The sequence below is a fragment of the Ammodytes marinus genome, assembly GCF_949987685.1.
Source record: "Ammodytes marinus genome assembly, chromosome: 11".
Lineage (NCBI taxonomy): Eukaryota > Metazoa > Chordata > Actinopteri > Uranoscopiformes > Ammodytidae > Ammodytes > Ammodytes marinus.
The window spans coordinates 23,420,885-23,440,139 of NC_137215.1; the positions used below are offsets into that span (position 1 = coordinate 23,420,885).

The 19,255-nt window shown below is 44.6% G+C and overlaps 1 protein-coding gene across 1 annotated transcript; it reads left to right on the forward strand.

The window, feature by feature from the left end:
- The first annotated feature begins 2,194 nt into the window (after window positions 1-2,194).
- Window positions 2,195-9,357, forward strand: cdc42ep3 (CDC42 effector protein (Rho GTPase binding) 3). The gene is made up of 2 exons (XM_080037225.1): window positions 2,195-2,854; window positions 7,522-9,357. Exon 2 carries the CDS (start codon window positions 7,756-7,758, stop codon window positions 8,842-8,844), a length of 1,089 nt encoding a protein of 362 aa, XP_079893351.1. The 5' UTR covers window positions 2,195-2,854; window positions 7,522-7,755; the 3' UTR covers window positions 8,845-9,357.
- The last annotated feature ends 9,898 nt before the right edge of the window (window positions 9,358-19,255 follow it).

Below are 19,255 nucleotides of genomic sequence, written 5' to 3' on the forward strand. Positions count from 1 at the left end.
TAATTCATGAAGCTATTAGCACGTGCAATCCAGGAAAGCAAAGCTTGTTACCTCTCAATACTTCTACTATTATTAGAGTTCTCCATACGTAACTCATAATCTAGAGAAAAATAGCTTGTTTTTTTGTGATAACAAGTTAAATGTATTTTAATTTGATATAGCTAGGTGACACTTGTTGGTCAATAAGCTACATACATAATTATTCAGGCTCAAACTGCATTTTTTTTTAACACACTGGCTCTTGCGACTGGATCTTAAGTCTAACATTATTATTATTACAATATTTACGGTTTGGTTTCAATATAATCATGATTTATTGTTGTATACATTTTTCCCTCCATTTTGAATGCACACCTAAAGTGGCAGCAAAGATAGGTCAGCACAGTTGTTGCATTGATGCCATATGTTTGTCATTCTGCACTTCTCCTTTAATAAGCGTTTTCAATGGAAGGCCTTCTGACGTAACAGTAATGAATGTACGGATGTCGGTAATCAAATCAATGATGGCTGAAGCCCTGTTCTCGTGCCTGCTGACTGTCTGTCACACTGTTATGACTTCACTGGGGACGCAAAAATAGAACAGGACCATCGTTAATGTGATGAGTAACACCTGTGCTTCTCCTGCTACAACAATAGTCTAAATGTCTGCTGTGAAATGGGCCTGTTGGCTTTGGAACATCTTGCCCAAGGACTACAGTTGAAAGAATTAGCCAGCTGGCTAAACACATTCAGAGATATGTTGATTAATGCCAATTGTCCTTGTAAATTAGTAATTAAATGATTTATTAACCATTTATAAAGTCATTTTCAACAACTGCTACTTCACTGGCTGAAGTTGCCAATTTCTCTACTACTGAGCAATTTATCTTTCGGGGGTTGAATTACAAAGAGGTTCCTTTTTTCGATCCGTAGCCCGGGACTTTCCACGATTTAACTGTCTTTAAATGAGAAGACAGTGTTGTGTGTTCTACTTACAGATCATGTGCCGGCCACATGGATGCGGCGATGACATCACCCCAAGGCTGCGCGACAACACAGCGCTAAAAGGGCTCCATTCACAACTGCTGTTTAAACGGTGCTAAATAACGCCTGCCTAAGTTAAATAGAGAGTGTCTCAGTGAAGTAAGCCATCCACAAACACGCACAACCCTCATCAGTACATTTTAGTGTAAGCAAAGCCCTATGTATGGCCAAGTTATTACATTGGTTCATCCGTCGCATGTAATATAGCAGTGTGGAGGAAGCGGATTAAGGGAGAAAGAGACGGACAGGCCAGATTTACTGTGAAGGAGAGGCAGGAATTTGAGTTGTTTGCAGAAGGATGTGCTGTTTCACATGTTGGACGAGGCATGATTACTGTTGAAGGGCTGCTATGGCTTGTGAGGACCCGCTTTCACCCCTTTTCTTAACCACAGACACATGCACACAAGCACAAACACACACACACACACACACACACACACACACACACACACATAAACATGCACACACACGCACAAACCGTACACACACACACACACACACACACACACACACACACACACACACACATTGATTGAAATGCAAGCACCCCATCCCCCCGCATTTATCTTCTTTGCCCTTTTTTGTAATACACTGAACAAGCAGAAATACACACCTCTCCTACACCTTTCCCCAGACTCTTAGGTGAGGGGGGGGGGGGGGGGGGGGTTGCACCGGTTACCATGGTGATGAGATCTTTTTATTTTCTTGTCTGGGATGCGGCGGTGAGAATTGCCTTGCCCTTGACTTGAGGGCATCAGGTTAGAACTGTGGCGTCTCGTCGTGTCGCTGGTTGTCTTTGCATTTACAATCATCATCGAGAAACAATTCCCACTCAGGAAGTCTGCGTTTGCTGCAGCTCTACCTATGTGCTTTCCATTGGCCAATTTCTAAATGTCCAGAGCATGTGCTGCAGTGATGCAATATTCTGCAGCAATTCAACCATCCAAAGAGCCATGCTGCAGCTTTGATACAATACGGACTCCATCACCAAAACAGACATATAATCTGATACAATATGAAGTGATTTGTGGAGGGAAATAATGGGAGGGTATGGGTGTGTGCACAGTTGATAGACGGATAAGGAGAGAGAGAGGAGAGGCTTAGGGGAGTGACAGGAAGAGATCAGTCAAGTGTCTGCCGGCTGCATTTACAGAATAGCTCTTATCAGATTTTGGCAGTAGCAAAGTCAGACGGGTTGAGGCAGAAAGACAGACGAGAGCACACATTATGAAGAACGGTTTTAGAGAAGAGAGACAGCCAGACATCCCACGAGGCATGAGCCTGCCGCTCTCCACACACTGCTAATTTGTTCGAGCTGCCAGACCAGAGCTTGGTTGGGATCACTCATCATCGCAGGAAGCAGAGAGGATCCTCAAACAACCACAGAACTGCTTAAAAAAAAGAAATTCAGCTCTGTGTAGGAGGGAGGACAGACATGCACAGGTGCTGCTAGAAAGGGAGCGAGAACGCAGAGAGACACTAATGTAGAGAGAGAGAGAGAGAGGAAGAGAGAGAGAGGAAGAGAGAGGGGGTGAGGGAGGGGAGGAGACTTGACTTGCTTCAGAAGGGAATAGGAACCGGAGTGCAATTCCAAAACAGCTGTCCGGCAGACATCCCAGTCGACAGAAGTGCAGCCCCGGAGGCAGAGGCAGACAGGATAGAAGGGCAGTGTCAACATAACACAGGAGCAGCACAGCAGCCACTGAACTACCACACACACACACATACACATATATGCAGAGACCCACATCAACCTGAGGCTGCAGCATTCAGGAGAATACACCAGCGATACCTGGGAACCATCAACATCTCCCCCATCAGAATATATGAGGTGAGTGAGAGCGCGGACACGCTTTATTTCAAACTGTGCTGCTACAGTCATCTGAGTAAGTAGCCTAGATGGTGCGGTCTTTGGAGGTGCTGGTGTCATGGAGGTGTCTATAGGTTTTGCTGCAGCAGACAGAATGTGTTATTGCTTAGTAACGGTTAAAACGTGTGAAAGCGTGACTGCTGAAGTTCAGCTTGTACACGGGGCTTTCAGTCCGGCAACACATTTTACACAAGTGCTGAACTGTTCAGAGCAACGTGATATCCCTCTGGCATTGGAAGAGAGAAATGTCATGTCCGGCTTCACGCTAAAGGCATGTTTCTCTGAAGTGCAGAGCCTTTATCTCTGGACGGGGTCAGATTCTGAGGGGGAAAGGACTATTGTTCTGTTTTGCCAGTATACACTATGTTGACATTCCCCTTCATGTTTGGTATCCTTTGATTTGGGTTTCCTTTCTCATCTCCGCCAAGGATAACTCTGGCATGTGGTGACCATTGCTTGCGAGTGGCACAAGGATGGAGTGAGAAAGAAACACTGAACAAGCACTCCACCCTGCTTTTTGCGCCCTAGTCCCCCGCACCGCCACCATGCCCCCAAAAAGTAAGGCCTTTGCCTATAATTAAGGGTTTTCTTTATGTAACAAACAGTCTATTCTGTAAGGCTACCATTACCCTCTGTGGTATGTGCATTTGCTTTTTATAACTACCCCAACGAGGGGGTCTTTCTGCTATTCAAAAGGCGTGACACAAGTCAAGGCCATGGTTAGATGTCATGGAGGAGTGTTTGGAAAACTTCAAACTCCCACAAAAGTTGCTTTGAAGACACAGTGGGTGGAACACAAGTTTGTCTGATGATGTTACCCTGACCGCAACTACTACAGAAGTGCAGCAGAGTATGCTTTTTTATTTTTTTACAACAGCACCGATTGGAAATGACAGCACAGTATTCCCATCACAGTAGGAATTTTTAGATGATGCACGGTTTCTATTTTAAAGAATGGGGAAGTCATATGCAGGTCATAGTTTGAACAGCTGCTCTCCTTAGTCTCTCTCTCTCTCTCTCTCTCTCTCTCTCTGTATATGTCCCTCATCTCCAGCTCGGGAGCAATTCAGCGAACTGTAAAAAGCATCATCCAACTGTAGCATTTGTTTAGACTATACACACAGAGTTACATTGCCTCCAGGAATATACCGACCCAGTTGGATCACACGTGACTCTTTTAGGCGTCCAGAAATACGCAGACAAATCACATGCCGTTATTTTAATTACAAGATACCAACCCCACATTTATCTGGCCCCCACACTCAAACTTTCATCACCTCGCTCATTCTGCCCCCCCCCCCCCACCCCCCACCACCACCTTCACACTAATAAATAACCCCTACAAGCACCGAACGGATGAGGCAAAGCTCCATTTTTAAAGAATCTGGAGCGGCTCCAGATCACCTCATGCCCAGACTGATACTGTTGCTGTTGCTGACCCAATGACACAGTCACTGCTCAGGCAAGCACTTTTGAAAGGAAGGTGCCATCAGATCCCCCACTTCCCCAGAGGTGTAAATGAAACCGGCGACCAGCATTCTTCGGAGGTGGCGCCGCCAGGCTTGGACTGGTCAACACGTGCCATACTGCTCTTTGGATCACTTCCAAAAGGAGGGTGCAAATCTGGCCTTGGCTTTGAAATCTATGAAAATACACCTGCTCAACTAGGAACAGCTTGCAGAGACGTATATGGATTGATCGGGTCAGCAGGCCATGAGGGCTCCATCCTGGGATATCCGGAGCAATGTTGCAATTGATTCATTTCCTCTTGGGGCCAAGACAAGCTTAACTGACATTGATATGACAGTTGAGATTAACATAAACTACATAAGCATACACGCTAACCCAAGATCTCATTAAATGAACCCTCTGCTTACTGCATGTGGAGAAGATTCCTAAAAGAATTGATCATATTGTTCTCCTCATTCTTTACTGTTGGCCTCTAGAATTCCAGTGATGTTTGCCATATATACGCCATAACCCAGTCACCAGCAGGACGCTGAAGGGAAGGTCAGACTCCCAGGCTTTCACTATAGACCAGCTGACTGCTCACGGGGGCCACTAGTGTTGACCTTGGGTAAGATGCAAAGCAGATGTCCCCATGTGAGAGTTGCAAGAGGTGGATTGCTCTTCCGACAGAGGTTTTCCTATACGTTCTGTCCATGCAATTGATTTCCACTGACATCCATTATAATGCATGGCCTGTGCGTTTTTTCTTGAGCCACGGGAGAGCAAACGGTCCACCCCGACATTATAATTTCATCAGGGCTCGACCAATAATCAATATGTACGTTTGATAGGAAGTGTTGCGGTGCAGCAGTGAACATCAAATCTTGGGAATAGCGGTGCAAAACTTAACACAGATATTGATATGTGCACTCTGAGCCCACAGCAAGCAGCTCCTGTTGGCTTGTTTGGTGGTGCATTTGTTTCGCTTCCCATCCAAGCCTGATTTCCCACTGCAGTGAGCATCAGCTGTCAAGGTCAGACAGGATTGAGGAGCAGTAGCAGTGAAAAGTAGAGACACTTTAAAAAGAACAAACACGTGGGAGGAGGAGAAATGCAAGGGAAAAAAAGTGAGAAATACTGAAGATAAACAGGGATTTTGCTGTACCCCCCCTCGTCCCCCCCCCCCGCCCCTTCACCAAACACTGCAGCAGTCCTCTTCACCCTCCCCATTTCCCTTTCTCTCCCTCACTATTAGCAAACAAACACGCTCTCCTTCGCACACTATCAGTCTTGAGCGCGGTGGGACGACTCGCACATACACTAACACTCACACCAGCCCTCGAATACACAAGGACCCTCAGAAAGAGAAAGAGAGCTGCCTCGCTGTTCAACACGCTGGCACATGTTCCTTCATCCTTCAGTGTTTGTCATGGCTATACATAGCAGCATAGTGCTGGTTGGGGGACGGGTTTATTTGCGTTGTAATGGCATCCCCTAAAGTGAGGAGTCACTTCGTCGAGTCGTGGCTCTCACGGGGCAGATTTCAGTGCTACGGTGTATACAGCACTTCATCAAACAGGTTGGAGGCACAAGAATCCATGTTGTAAAATGGATGTTGGTGCAATGTTTTCCAGCCTGTTCTTTTGGATTCAAATACGTAGCAAGTGTCTTTCTGTCTTTCTGGCTCCACTCTAATGTGCCTGCTGAATAAACATAGCCCACTCAAAGTGTCTCTGATAAGGCTGATGTGCAGTGTGTCTCCATGGGGTCGGCTGCTGCAGGAATGTGGATGTTGTCCCAGTGAAACCTTTTTTTTTTTTTTTTTTTTCTGGGGTGGACTTGACCGCCCAGGCACTTTTTGTGCAGTAGAGCACTCTGTCAGACGGTCACCGCTGACAGATCTCTCATAAGTAAATATGTCTATAAATGGGCAAGCTCTCTCCTCACTGGCGCTCTCTCCCACCCACCTATCACACACACACACACACACACACACACACACACACACACACACACACACACACACACACACACACACACACACACACACACACACACACACACACACACACATACACACACACACACTTACATACACACACTGTCAACTCCCTTGCTCCAATGATTGCTTTCTCTCTTTCTCCTTAGTGGATGAGTCAATTCAAATAATTCTCATAATTCTCTGATAAAGATGAAAGATTAGAAGCAATGTGGATTCAGGTCCCTTCATAAAAGGCGGAGTCAGCGATTCTTGTTGTCCAAATCTCTTTTGTCAAAATCGGTGAGTATTTCCTCACAATCCGCTACCTTTCTGTACTGTGTGTGCTGGTGTTGATACACAGCATAAGCTCTGTAAACGAGCATGTAAACAAAGGGTATATAAACAAAGGGGGAAACCATAGCTAGCAACATGCCTGTTTTCATAGCTTAGGCTGTGTATTAACACTGGATTTTTACATACAGGTAGCCGATCGCATGAGATATTCACTGATTTGGACAACAAGCATTCTGCACAATCGCTGACTCCACCTTTTAAATCCAATATACCCTTAACATTATTTAGCCATTCTGATCTATTCTGTAACCTGGATGGTATTTCAGTCCTTATGAAAGTTGGAGCTGACCCTCAAAACAATTCACAATCTGCATCTCCTTCTCTCTTAAAACACACTCGCTCTGTAATCTCGTCACTCTATCTCTCCCTGACAGTCCCCCGTAACCCCTTTCCTCCCCTCATTCTCTCCATTAGTCCAACTCGTAGCTATCGCTGTGCGTGTCTGAGCAGTAGCTCCTTTCTTAAAACAGGCTGCCCCTGCTCTGATCCTACAGAAGTCCCGCTTTGCTTTTCCTCTCCAAATCTGCCGTCCAGCTGTTCCGCATTAGCACATCCACATTTATGGGGGCCAAAGGAGGCTCATGTGTAGAAATGTGAATAGAGAAACAGAAAGCCTTAGACTGAGGCCTCATCCTCCTCTGCTCTGGCTTCGAAGCTTGCCAGATGCGCGATTAGTAGTGTTTTTTTATTGCAGGATTCAGGGTTTGTTTTGGGACTTGGTGACCGGATTTCTTTTTCTGGAAGGCAGGACAGGAGTCATCAAAGTTACTTCAGGAAATTATTCAGTGCTGAGTTCATGTTTTCAAGAAATGCTGACATACTCTCTATTTGTCTCTGATTTCAGGAAAGTGGCCATTTGATCTTTGTACTCCATTGGACATCACCAGACCTGCTTGGAATCCCATGTCCTGATTGATGCTTCAATTGCTGAAATTATTCTTGGAGTCCTGTATGACAGGCGTGTTACTGAGAATGTAACTCGAGCTTCTCCCCTGGGGAACTATAACAACCAGAACCTATAGAGCATTTCCAACTTTCCTATCCTGCAAATCGGAGATCTCTTCCCACAGCTCCAGCCATGCCAGCCAAAGCCCCCATATACCTGAAACCCGTCAACAGTAAGAAGGGAAAGAAATTCCGCCTGAGAGACATTCTGTCCCCGGACATGATCAGTCCGCCGCTTGGAGACTTTCGCCACACCGTCCACATTGGCAAGGGCGGGGAGAGGGATGCCTTTGGGGACATGTCTTTTCTCCAGGGGAATTATCAACTCTTATCCGGGAAGAGAGACATCCACCACCCTCAATATGGCATCCAAAGTGAGTTCCTGAGAGCCCACAGCACTGGCGATGCTTCCCTTGCCGAGACCCCTTCCCCAGTGCTCAAGAACGCCATCTCCCTCCCAACTATTGGTGCCTGCCAAGCACTTACCCTTCCTCTCATCTCCTCCACTGTGTTCTCCATGCCCCCCAAGCCACTGGAGGACATCATTGGGCCTTCAACTCCCAAGAAAGCAGAAAGCACAGACCTGGTAGAGATCCTGCAGATGGACGCGCTGTTGCACTCGATGGACGTCTTCGGCAGCAAGCCTTCGTCTCCTTCTGCGGACGTCCAGTCCAAGCCTGACGTCCTCCTGGATCTGCTGGAAAAAAAGTCCACCGCCAAGGCAGTTGCCAAAGCTAACAAAATAAACAAGTGTGCGACCAGATTTGAAAAGCCGTCATCCTATTACATCAACGCTCACAGCAACAGCACCTTCAAAGCAACAAGCGGGAGCCTGAACAGCAACGCAAGCAGCGACAGCTTCGACAGCTTGAGCGACAAAGGGGACTTCCAGAGCAGCAAGATCTGCACCGGCAATGGGAGTCTCAACGGCAACGGGAACTGCAATGGGTACGGACACTTTAACAATGACATTACCCTGGGTCTCAAGCAGGAGCTGACGGCAAAGTGCAGTGGAGGAGAGTGGGTGGACAGGGACAGTGGGGTGGAGGAGGGCCGCATCTGTGATTTTGAGTTTGAGTTTCCCAAGCAGAAGAGCACGTCGCAGGATTCCCTGGCCCAGATCACGGGGTCATTCCTCTCCCTTGAGCTGGATCTGGGCCCATCCATCCTGGACGAAGTGCTCAACATAATGGATAAACCCGCAGTGAAGAGCAGGCCTTGAGCTGCGCCGAGCCCCCCCCCCCCCCCCACCCCCCGGGAGGACAAAGGGAATTATTAAACTATAACCATGAGGAGAGAAAGACTCAAAAAAAGCAATCAAAATGGTGTCTGGATATATCATTGAGATGAAAATGAGCTATAATAGACAGAGCTGCTTATGTTTTTATTGTCAAAACATATAACTATTCTAGCTTCTATGGAGTGTTGATTCTTCTTCTTCTTTCTTTTTTTGTCGCATGTTAAAGATGCATGTACCATTGACTTTCAGCTAAAACACAGCCATCGTGCCTTTGACTGTAAAAAGTGTTCTGTGATGTTTGTGTTCTGACGTTGACTTCCACGGTATGCGCCCGGTAACTTTCAGCTCCTTTACTTCTTTTTTTTTTACACAGTCTTGAAGGTATTGTATTTTGTTACTTTAAGTGTTTTTTAACAAAGCATTATTTTGTTTGTCACATAATTCATTTGCCACATGACTATTTTCAAACAACAGAACACTATGCATATTTGTGTTTTTAAAATTGCAACTCAAATAAATTCTTTTTTTGTCCTATGGTGGCTAATTTCTTGCAGGTAGGGTGTGCATACACCAGAATTGGGAATCGATTCTGAAAAAACTATTAAACAATAAAACACTTGAGAGAACTTATAAATCTGAAAGGAAAAGGAGTAGCCCAAGAGGGTGAAAGACAAACAAGAGAGATACCACGGGAAGAGAGAACTACAGATTGACAGAAAAAAGGATAGAAAGGATTTATTTTCTCGCCTCTGACATTCCTTACATTCTGCCTTCCTGCCCTGCAGTGGGAGCACTGGTGGGCCTTCAACTGCCCAACCAGGCGCCTGCTTCATTTGTTTGCGTGTGGACGGGACATGCAGAGGAGGGGTCTTTGAAATTCCCTGCATACCAGCCACGGAGCACAAGTGTCCAGGACCGGACATAAATCAGCTGTTTCAAGTGCTGAGGGAGGGCTATACGCTCTTAGAGGCACGCCATCGGCAGCCACAATGTATTGCACGATGAGGTTATAAAACACACACATTCAACCCCGTGAGGCACACTTTGCTCTGTGCTGAACGATAGATGAGTCCTCTCTCTCTCTCTCTCTCTCTCTCTCTCTCTCTCTCTCTCTCTCTCTCTATCTAGCTACAATAAAGATTTGTTGACGCAGTGGTTGTTGAAACAACACGCTGAACGAGCAGGGCAGCACTGATTAGCCGCACATGTAGCCTCTTGAACTCAGCCACCCCTCACCAGTGGCCTATAGCCTCTGATCCTCTGATCCTCTGTCCCTATGGGCCCTTCAGTGTAGACACATGAAGGTTAAGTAAGAACAAGAGCCTATGGAGGCTTATGGCAGGATTCCTCCAAAAACCCATGTGCCACTGTGTCATGCTTGTTTAGATAAAACAACACCACCTCCCAATTAACACATCCAGAGGAAAGCGGGCTTGTATTAGCAAGCTAATTTTACATGTAAATAATTAACTAGGTATATGACATTAACTAGGTAAATGTCATTAAGCGGGCCTGAGTGGCAAACCTCTCCCAATCCACCAAAGGCCTCAGAATGTCCGTAAACGACCGCAAACAGCCTAGCCGAGGCATCCATAGCTGCTGTATTACCAGATGTTACGGGTCACTTGAACGGTTCCCCAAGCAAGAAAATCTATGTCATGGCAGATTCCCCAGCCACTGGAAAATCCCAGCATTAGTGCTAAAGAGATTGCACATGCTGAGCCCAGGCAAGCAAAAAGCCTCCCGAGTATGAGTAATGAAAACTTTGCTGTCAAAGTAATCACTATGCTTAAACCTGCAATGGTACATCATTGACTTGATGACAGCCTTCATTTTGACAGGCACGGACCCCAAGCAAACACCCTTTGGTTTACAAAAAACTTTTGACCACAGCACTGCACGGAGTTGTGTAACACGCAAGGAGTATTACTGTAGAGGCGCCAAAGCACGTCGGACACAAAATACCCAGAAATACCAGTATTTTATGGAATCCAAAACAAACACTTGACATATGTTACATCCTCAACACTGCCTCCATGTTATCTGACTGAGTTCAGTGCTCTACACGAGCCTGTGTTTGTCTGAGCGACCAGTTGGCTTCATGCCATCATTTTTTATGAGCTTGTCTTATATAAGATTCAGGTTCCTTTCATTTCGAGCCTAAATAACAAATCACTTCATCTGTATTTGAATTGCACAACTTGGAACATGGCTACTGGCAGAAGCAGAGTGTCTAGTCTTGTTTTGGCTTTAGTCTTCTCTGGGAGCCTGAGGGCAGACAAGTAAATACCAGAGACTGAAGGTAGAAATAGTCCTGGTGGACTGATTCTTAATGCCACAGGGCCAATGTGTAAGTTTGACCTGAAGAGACCTTGCCTACAGCTGCCTCTGAACGTCCATGTTAACACCACAAAGATGTCAAACAACAACACCATCAGGCAACTCATTGTGACACCCACAAACTGACAAACCGAACAATATTCCACTTGTTTTACCAGCGAGCCACAGTTTGGCTCAGCTTGTTTTCATATTTTTCCACTTTGCTTGACACCGTTTAGATAAATTCACTGAAAAATGAATGTTACTTTTGTTCAAAGGTTTTTGTGGAGCCAAACTGGTGTTGCTGAAAACAGGGGAGCAACTGCTAAATTGGTAACATTGAGCGAGTGAGGGAGTGTTGCCACTACCTGCTGCCTTGTAATTTCCCGACCAGTTGCTCTCTTGAAAAAACTGGAAAGTCCTAATTGCTAAAATTCTGCGTCATTGACTTCTATGCCACAGTTTAGTGGGGCGGGGGAAAAAACTTGCGAAAAACTTGTATGTTCAGGTTTATGCTAACCAGAAAATACATGTTTAACACATTTTGTGAGGCATGATTCTTTCACATCAAATGTAAATCATCTAGACAACAAGATCTACAAAAGCTATTTCCTCCACACATTTGCCCTTACATTACAAGGTAGCTGGGGAACATTTCATCCAGCAGAACAGTGATCCAGGGGAGCCTCAGTTTCCTCGGCTAAGGTGAAGCTGTCAGTTCACAGATGAATAAGCTTTGGCATCAGAGGCCAAAGAAAGCAGTGCTCAGACCCAGCAAAACTTTCCACCCCAACCTCCACGACAGAGCTGGATAATGTGCACACTGTCTTTCACATAGAGGTGTTGCTGAAGGAGCCCCTCATAGCCGGACTGGAGTTGTGTCGGGCGGATTTGAGCGGACACTTTAATGAGATGTTTCCCTGCTCACTGGACCCAAGATGGAGACAGCAGAGACATGAGCAGCGTGCAGGATAAAGCTCCTCTTGTCTTCACCTGCTCTACATGTCCTACAGCACAGTATGAAGCCAAACACAGATACAGTATTCCTCCATCTAGCCAAAGATGTATGTATGGTACTTACAGTATGTACAAATATTGGAGAAATCGACCGTAAATAAAGTTGACCTGACTTGATTTGAGGGCTGCTTTTTCTTTGAAATGTTATCATTCACTATTTTCTCTTGCTTGCTGGAAAGATATCATTCACTGTTGATGCACATGACCCAAGTTATAATTCCATGACTATGATAATCGTTTAGTGGACTTTGCTTGGGAACATTTACTTTGGGATGCTGAGCGTGGAGCTTGGAATCAAGTGTTCTGTAGATCTGCTGATTTGAGCAGCTCCCTTTCAAAAGACAACAACGGGAGAGGGAAGCAGAGAGAATGTATCCTCAGGGGTGAATCCAATGAGCGTGAGCAGGGGCTTGAGGTAGTGCAGATACGAGCGAGCTCACATGTAGTTTGGTCTGGCAGGCAGCAGGCAATGGATAACTCAGGTTCACTGCACTGTTGACTCTTGTTTTGGCTGACAGTAACCATGGCGTTGTTGAGTTTGAATCTTCAGCAACAGGAGAAGGGCCAAAGCTGAAGGGAGAGCAGACAGAGGAAGAAAGTTATACAGAGCGGTGTCACCTCCAAGGCACCAGATATTATACTTCTGTGACAGAACACAGGCCCGCTTAATCGTGCTGCCACGCTATGTAGAGCAAAACAAGAGCCACTGTGCGCTTAATCGTATATACTTGATTTATCTCTAATGTGCATCTTAATTCCGGGGGAGGGGGGGAGGAGGGGGGGGGGGGGGTCATTTGCTCTGGGCCGTAAGTAGCACAACACCTGGTCTTGTGTAACTACAGTTGCAGCTTTTTTCAAAAGTTCATCACAATATTTAATGATGAATTGTTTTTTTACTTTATATACTTTATCAATTGGTATAATTTCAGATTTAGCATCGTCCACTGAGGTTTTATGTTTTTTAAAGATCAATATTGACTGCATTCTGAAGAGAATACCAGGGAATGTCTCAGTGTTCTAGTAGAGTCCAGAAAGAAGACAAGTATTTCACATATCCCTGGTTGGGATATTCACATTTTTTTTTATCACAGGAGCGCTGCACCAATAGTCCCAATTAAAGGTGATGAAAAAGAGAGACCAGATTTAAAGTGAACCTATATTACTTATATTAAAGAAAAAAATAACACAACCTTCCTATTCAAAATGAAACTTTGAATTCATAAAAAATAAAACATAATATGAACTGAAGTTTCGCTCTAAATTTGGTCCTTATTTAGCACTTTTCTTTACGTTGTACGTGTTCAACCGCTTATTAAATCAAAGAAATTTTTCACAAAATAATTGAGCTGAAGGCAAAAAAAAACTGTAATTAAACAAAGAAACACCTAAGAATGTACATTTAACCTATGAATTAGGTCCTATGAAGTCAGACACACCGGTTTACAATTGCATTACATTGTGTTCACTCATCTTCAGGTCGTTACAGTACAGAACATGTTTCCAGACTTAGATTAGATTACGTGCAATACTTTATTAGGTTCAACCTGACATTCGCTGTCTTCCTGTCATCTTCATGATAAATACTGCAAGCGTGCTCTGAGACTACGGGCTTAGCTATAAAGTCTCTACTATCCATTTTCCTTATCGTCCTAATTTACAACAACCCCCACACTGCAAATAACTCATGAATTATTCATACTCATTCATAGTAATCCCAGCCTGGAAAGAATGGTTCTGTGACTGAGCTCAGTAGGATGGGGACAGTAATCTACTGTATGCTCTCCTTCTAAGGCAAACCAAAGGCAGTGATCATGTGAGTCTTTCTAAGAACACCCTTCATCTATATTTTGTCTCTTTTCAAAGGGCATGCCCCCAACCCAGGCCAGCAACTGCCAATTTAGGTGCAACCTATAGTCACCCATAGGAGGTATATTTATATATTTGCTCTTTGCTGCATTTCCTCCAGACAGCCCTCTGAGAATCCCTTCAAGCCATGCAGAGAGAAGGGTGTGGAAGGGGGACTAGGCCAAGGGGGGGGGGGGGGTCTCCCCTTATAGATGTGGGTGACATCACCTACCATCTTTTCACTCTCACAGGTCAACAACATCTCTGTCACCCTGACGATATGACTGTACTCAGTCACCTTCTGATAATGAGGCCAGGTCGTTGAGTTGCCCTGGGAGTGGTGTTTATTGACGGATACATGCCACTCCCAAGAATAGATAGATACAACTTTTTTTTTGTCCGTAGCTGTGGGCTATGGGACTTTTCAATGTCACTGTTTCCTGTATCCCAGTGGTGTCAATCCTCAAGTTTTAGCTCTCAGCAAGAAACCAAATGAGCATACTTTCCGAAATGTTGAGCCTCTGCTTCAAAAATTGCGCCCTTTAGCTGCTCCACGTAAAATAAACAGGGGACTCACTGTGTCAATTCATGGGTTGTTACATCCTCATGAGCATGATTTACTGCTTTTAACTCTCAAAGGTTCTCTGTGAACTCTCAAAAAGCAAGTCTTCCCACATTGCTAGAAAACTACCTTGGTTAGCCTGCTGTTTATTTTCAGTTGAGTTTCCTCTTGATAACATCCTTGAATACCTGTCTGTCTTATACCAAAGAGATGACTTGGCACTGAACTGTCCAAGACCATCTAGCAGTGCTGGTTATTTACTCCTATTTAAATTCACATTAAGTCTATTTGTTAAGGATAATGTAAACTCCAACCTGTATTGGATTACACAGCTATAGAAAGTAGAGTGGATGGTACCTAGGCTACCGAGCGTTTAGGTCAGGGCACTACATTCCTGGCGTTATAGCCTACAGCCTTCAGGATTCTGCCTTTTAAGGTAAGACCCCACTCTGTTTCTGCTTATCCCCGTGCAAGCTTGATCCCTCTCCGTATCCCTCTGGACTCCCCCCAGTCGGTGCCCCAGGGTCTCTTTTTATAAGTTGTCACCAGCCAGTCATGCGATCACATCTGCAGGAAATTTTCCGAGCAGGTTCCCCTTTCCTACGGCCATAAAGAGCTACAGCAGCTGGCGGCCATTCATTTTACGCTTTGTTTGGAGGGAGATTTTACACGTCGGGGTTTGCACAGTTGAATTATGGTCAGGGCAGTAAAGCTGAACAACACACATCACAGAGACAAGACAGATAGAGAGCAAAACACAAGATCTCCAAACTTACAATTTTAGTGGGGGGTGGGGGGGGGAGAAAGAGTTATGAATGAGTGCTGATGATATTATCATAGTGCCGTGACCTCTGTCTGGCTCTCAAAGAGCTGCATTGTGCTTCCACCTGAAACACACCAAGCCCTGTCTGTGAAATTCATCTCATTTACATTAGAAACTGTGGGGAGTAAAGCAATATGAGCGCTTATAGTTTGTCTTTCTCACTGGATTGTCAATCATCTGTGAGGAGTGAGGAGCCCTGGCTCTCTTCATAACCCCCTGCAACATTCAGAATGTCTTGGACAGTGTCCTGGTATGCATCAGGATCAACATGAAAAGTACTAAAGAGTTTTACCACTGAACAATACAATAGGAGTCAATGTCTGGATGGCTTGATCATTCAAAGCCGCATGTCATATTTACTTCAAAAGATTCCCTGTAAAAATAGTACCTAATACATATACCTTTGAATCCCTTCCCCATAGGACTCTGCTTCAACTCATCAGTGCCTCTCTAAGCTGACAGAAGAAAAAGCAGTAACCCAGCTGAGCCCTCTATAGGCAAGCTGTGCCATAACACTGATTTAAACAGTGCACTACTTTTTTGGAGCGTTCACTTTCCCAGTTACCTCAACTTTCCTTTACTGATGGCGTGCCTTCTCCTACGTTGTTGCACAACAGACCAACCTCATCAATCTCACACACCAACTCTTACATAATTGACCTTTACCAGGGATCACAGGTCGCAGGGTCTTGTACGTGCGAAAGGGGAAAATACCAGCAATGAAGTCTCCCAGATGCCGTGGACATCAGTGATCATGGCCTTCTGGAGCTGCTCTGCTGTCCAGTTTTTTTGAAATATGGGAAATTGATAGTTAATCAGATAAGGAGCCCACACACAGAAGCAGCGAAAAGTTGTTACCAAGTACCACTGCCTCCACTGTTATAGTAGCAAGGTCTCAGCGATCACAAAGTTAGAAGCACATCAATCCAGGAAACAATCAAGAACCGGTCGGTTGTCCATATTAATGCAGAGTCAACTTTAACCAGATTTCCAGAAGTTCTGCTAAATGAAAGGCAAATGGTGGTACTAATGGTTCCACTGTTGATGGCAGTAATTCTTCAGTTGGGCGCCATTAAACCACTGCAGCGGAAGAGGACACAGTCAGACGGTGTAATTAAAAGAGCACATACAGTGGTAAACCCCTCTGGAAAACATGATGGAAATATGGCATTGATGTTTGTTTCTGGATTTCATTCAGTCTGCTCATCGCTCCTCACAAATCTATGCGTTCTGTCTGCTGCTTTAGTGAGGAAAAGGTCAGTGTACGTCATGATTTATTTACCAGTCTCTTTCAGATGCAGTGAGGCACGTTTTGCTTGTATGACTAAAGCAACTTTTCCACATCAGCCAAAAAACAGACTTGGCGTTGATCTGATTTTTTTTTCTTCCAGTGTTTACACACGTTCTCTGTATTCAATTATTTTTTCTACTGTGGAAACTGAAAATGTATATGAAAATGGGCTGAGGAAAGCACACGCACCGGAGGCACTGAGGTTGTGGAATAAACACATTTAATTGAGTTTATTTCCTTTAGAGAACTGTTGAACAAACATCAACAGATATGTACAGTACATTTACATTTGTGCAGAATATATCGTTGCATCAAACCTTTTTTCCCCCTGGTACATGAATAGATTTATTATGCTGGATGAATAGCAGCATTACCTTGAGATAATGTCACATTAGCGGTTAAATAGAAGTAATGAGTTTTTCAAATGCATAAAATCAGAATCATAAAAATGCTTTGTCCCAAAGTGAGATTAAGAAAAATATTTCCAATTTTTCCAATTAAGAGCGTAGGTACAGGTACATTCTCAGAGTTTCTTTGTATGCTGCAATATTGTCTGTGTGTGTGTGTGTGTGTGTGTGTGTGTGTGTGTGTGTGTGTGCGTGCGTGCGTGTGCGTGCGTGTGTGTGTGTGTGTGTGTGTGTGTGTGTGTGTGAGAAAGATCACTCACCTCTAGAGTCATGGGGATGTTCTGCTTGCGGTCTCTTTTGTCTCTTTTGTCTCTTCTTTTTTCTTCTGTCTCCTTTTACTTGCTTCTGTCATTGGACTGTTACACACACACACACACACACACACACACACACACACACACACACACACACACACACACACACACACACACACACATTGAATATCAACCCCTACTTGCTAAAAGGTACTTATCACAATCCCCCCCAAAAAACATGAAATCTCAGCCGAACCTTAAGGCTATAATTCTCAAAAAATGTCACACGCTCAAAGCTTCGGTGATATCACAGTCAGAAAGTGGTGAGCAGCGCCCTCTACTGTTCTAGTTCTGTCCATGTGTCTGCCACTCTGACTCTGCAGCCCCCATGCCCATTAAGAGAGAGGCACACCAAGAGAAAACCAAGGGCTTTAACAATCATAGCTTAACATTATTAAGAGGATTTCGATCTCCAGACCACCCACATCTATCTCAGCCTCTTGACTACTAGAACATTCCACGCTCATGAATGTCAAACACAATTAGAGACGGAGTTGCCAGGGCCCCAGACATTCTATTCTTTGTGATGGTGATTAAAATGTTGTTTTTGAGGATAATTCTGTCCGTCTTATATACAGGGATACATCTCCTCTTTAAGCTGAAATCTCCATATTGTCGTATTTGTTCTGTCATATAACCTGTAGCTGGACTGTCACAATATTGTGACTACTACTGAGTGGAAGTGTTTCAGCGATCAAAGCATGTGGATGACAAAACAGATCAACATTTTTGTAATCATTCTTTGTCAATCAATAGATGTTAAGATGATGGTGGCACCTCTGGGGTCATTCCACTTCAACCCATCAGGGTCAGGTCACCGGGTCACCAAAGAGCCATCGGGCTGAGCTCCATGGGTGAGCTGAGTTGCATTTGAAATAGGGAGATAAGACTGAACTGCATCACAGTGTGTTGTAAGTGAAGACAATGACACAAGGATGATACATTGATAGCTTTTAGAGGGAAAGTCGAATCTGCAATTTCTTTCTGCACTGGTATCAATTGTCCAGCTACCGAAAAATTTTCAATCCAGGGTTGCTCTAAAGCTCTTTAACAGAAGTTATGTTTTGCTAATGAGATTATCTCCACCCCCCCTTTTTGAGCTCAGGGGGGCTGGGGGGGAGTGGGTGAAAATGACTCAACGATTTTGTGGGTCTGGCCTGATCCCAAGTCCTTTGCATGCAACCTGCTAATTCGTCCGGCCGGCTAACGACCGGCTTGCGTGCCAGTCGATCATTAGCGCCCCGTCACCAAAAAAAAAAAAACCTGTCACATGCCCCTGGCCACTCTGTTCAGGGCAGAGCGCTGGGGGCCCCGGGCATGAAACACACAGCAAGGGATGCTTGGGGGAAGAAAGGAAAATATATAATTAGCAGTGAAAAGGCAGCTAAAGGCTATTAAAAGCAGCCATGGCAAATTTTTATGATTTCTGCCAGTTTTATTTATCCTGTCTCAAACAACTAGACCACTGTGATGCTATGTTCAAATCATCTGGTGGATTTATAAAAGACCGTTGTGTCAGACAGATTGAAGCCTTTCATTCTTCAGAGACTTGTGATTGATTGAATGAGAGTAGAAATGCACTTTGGATTTCCTATTGCAGGATTCAGAAAGCTGTATGATCCAACTGCACCACAATTATTACCTGATAGGGGTTGTTTTTAAGCTTATGAAATAAACAGTTTCACACTGTTCATACTTTTTTTTTAACCTTTATTTATACAGGTAAATCCCATTGAGACCGAAGACTCTTTTGCAAGGGAGACCTGTTTTCCTTTCCCACGTTACCATTCACACACACACATTTACACCGATAGC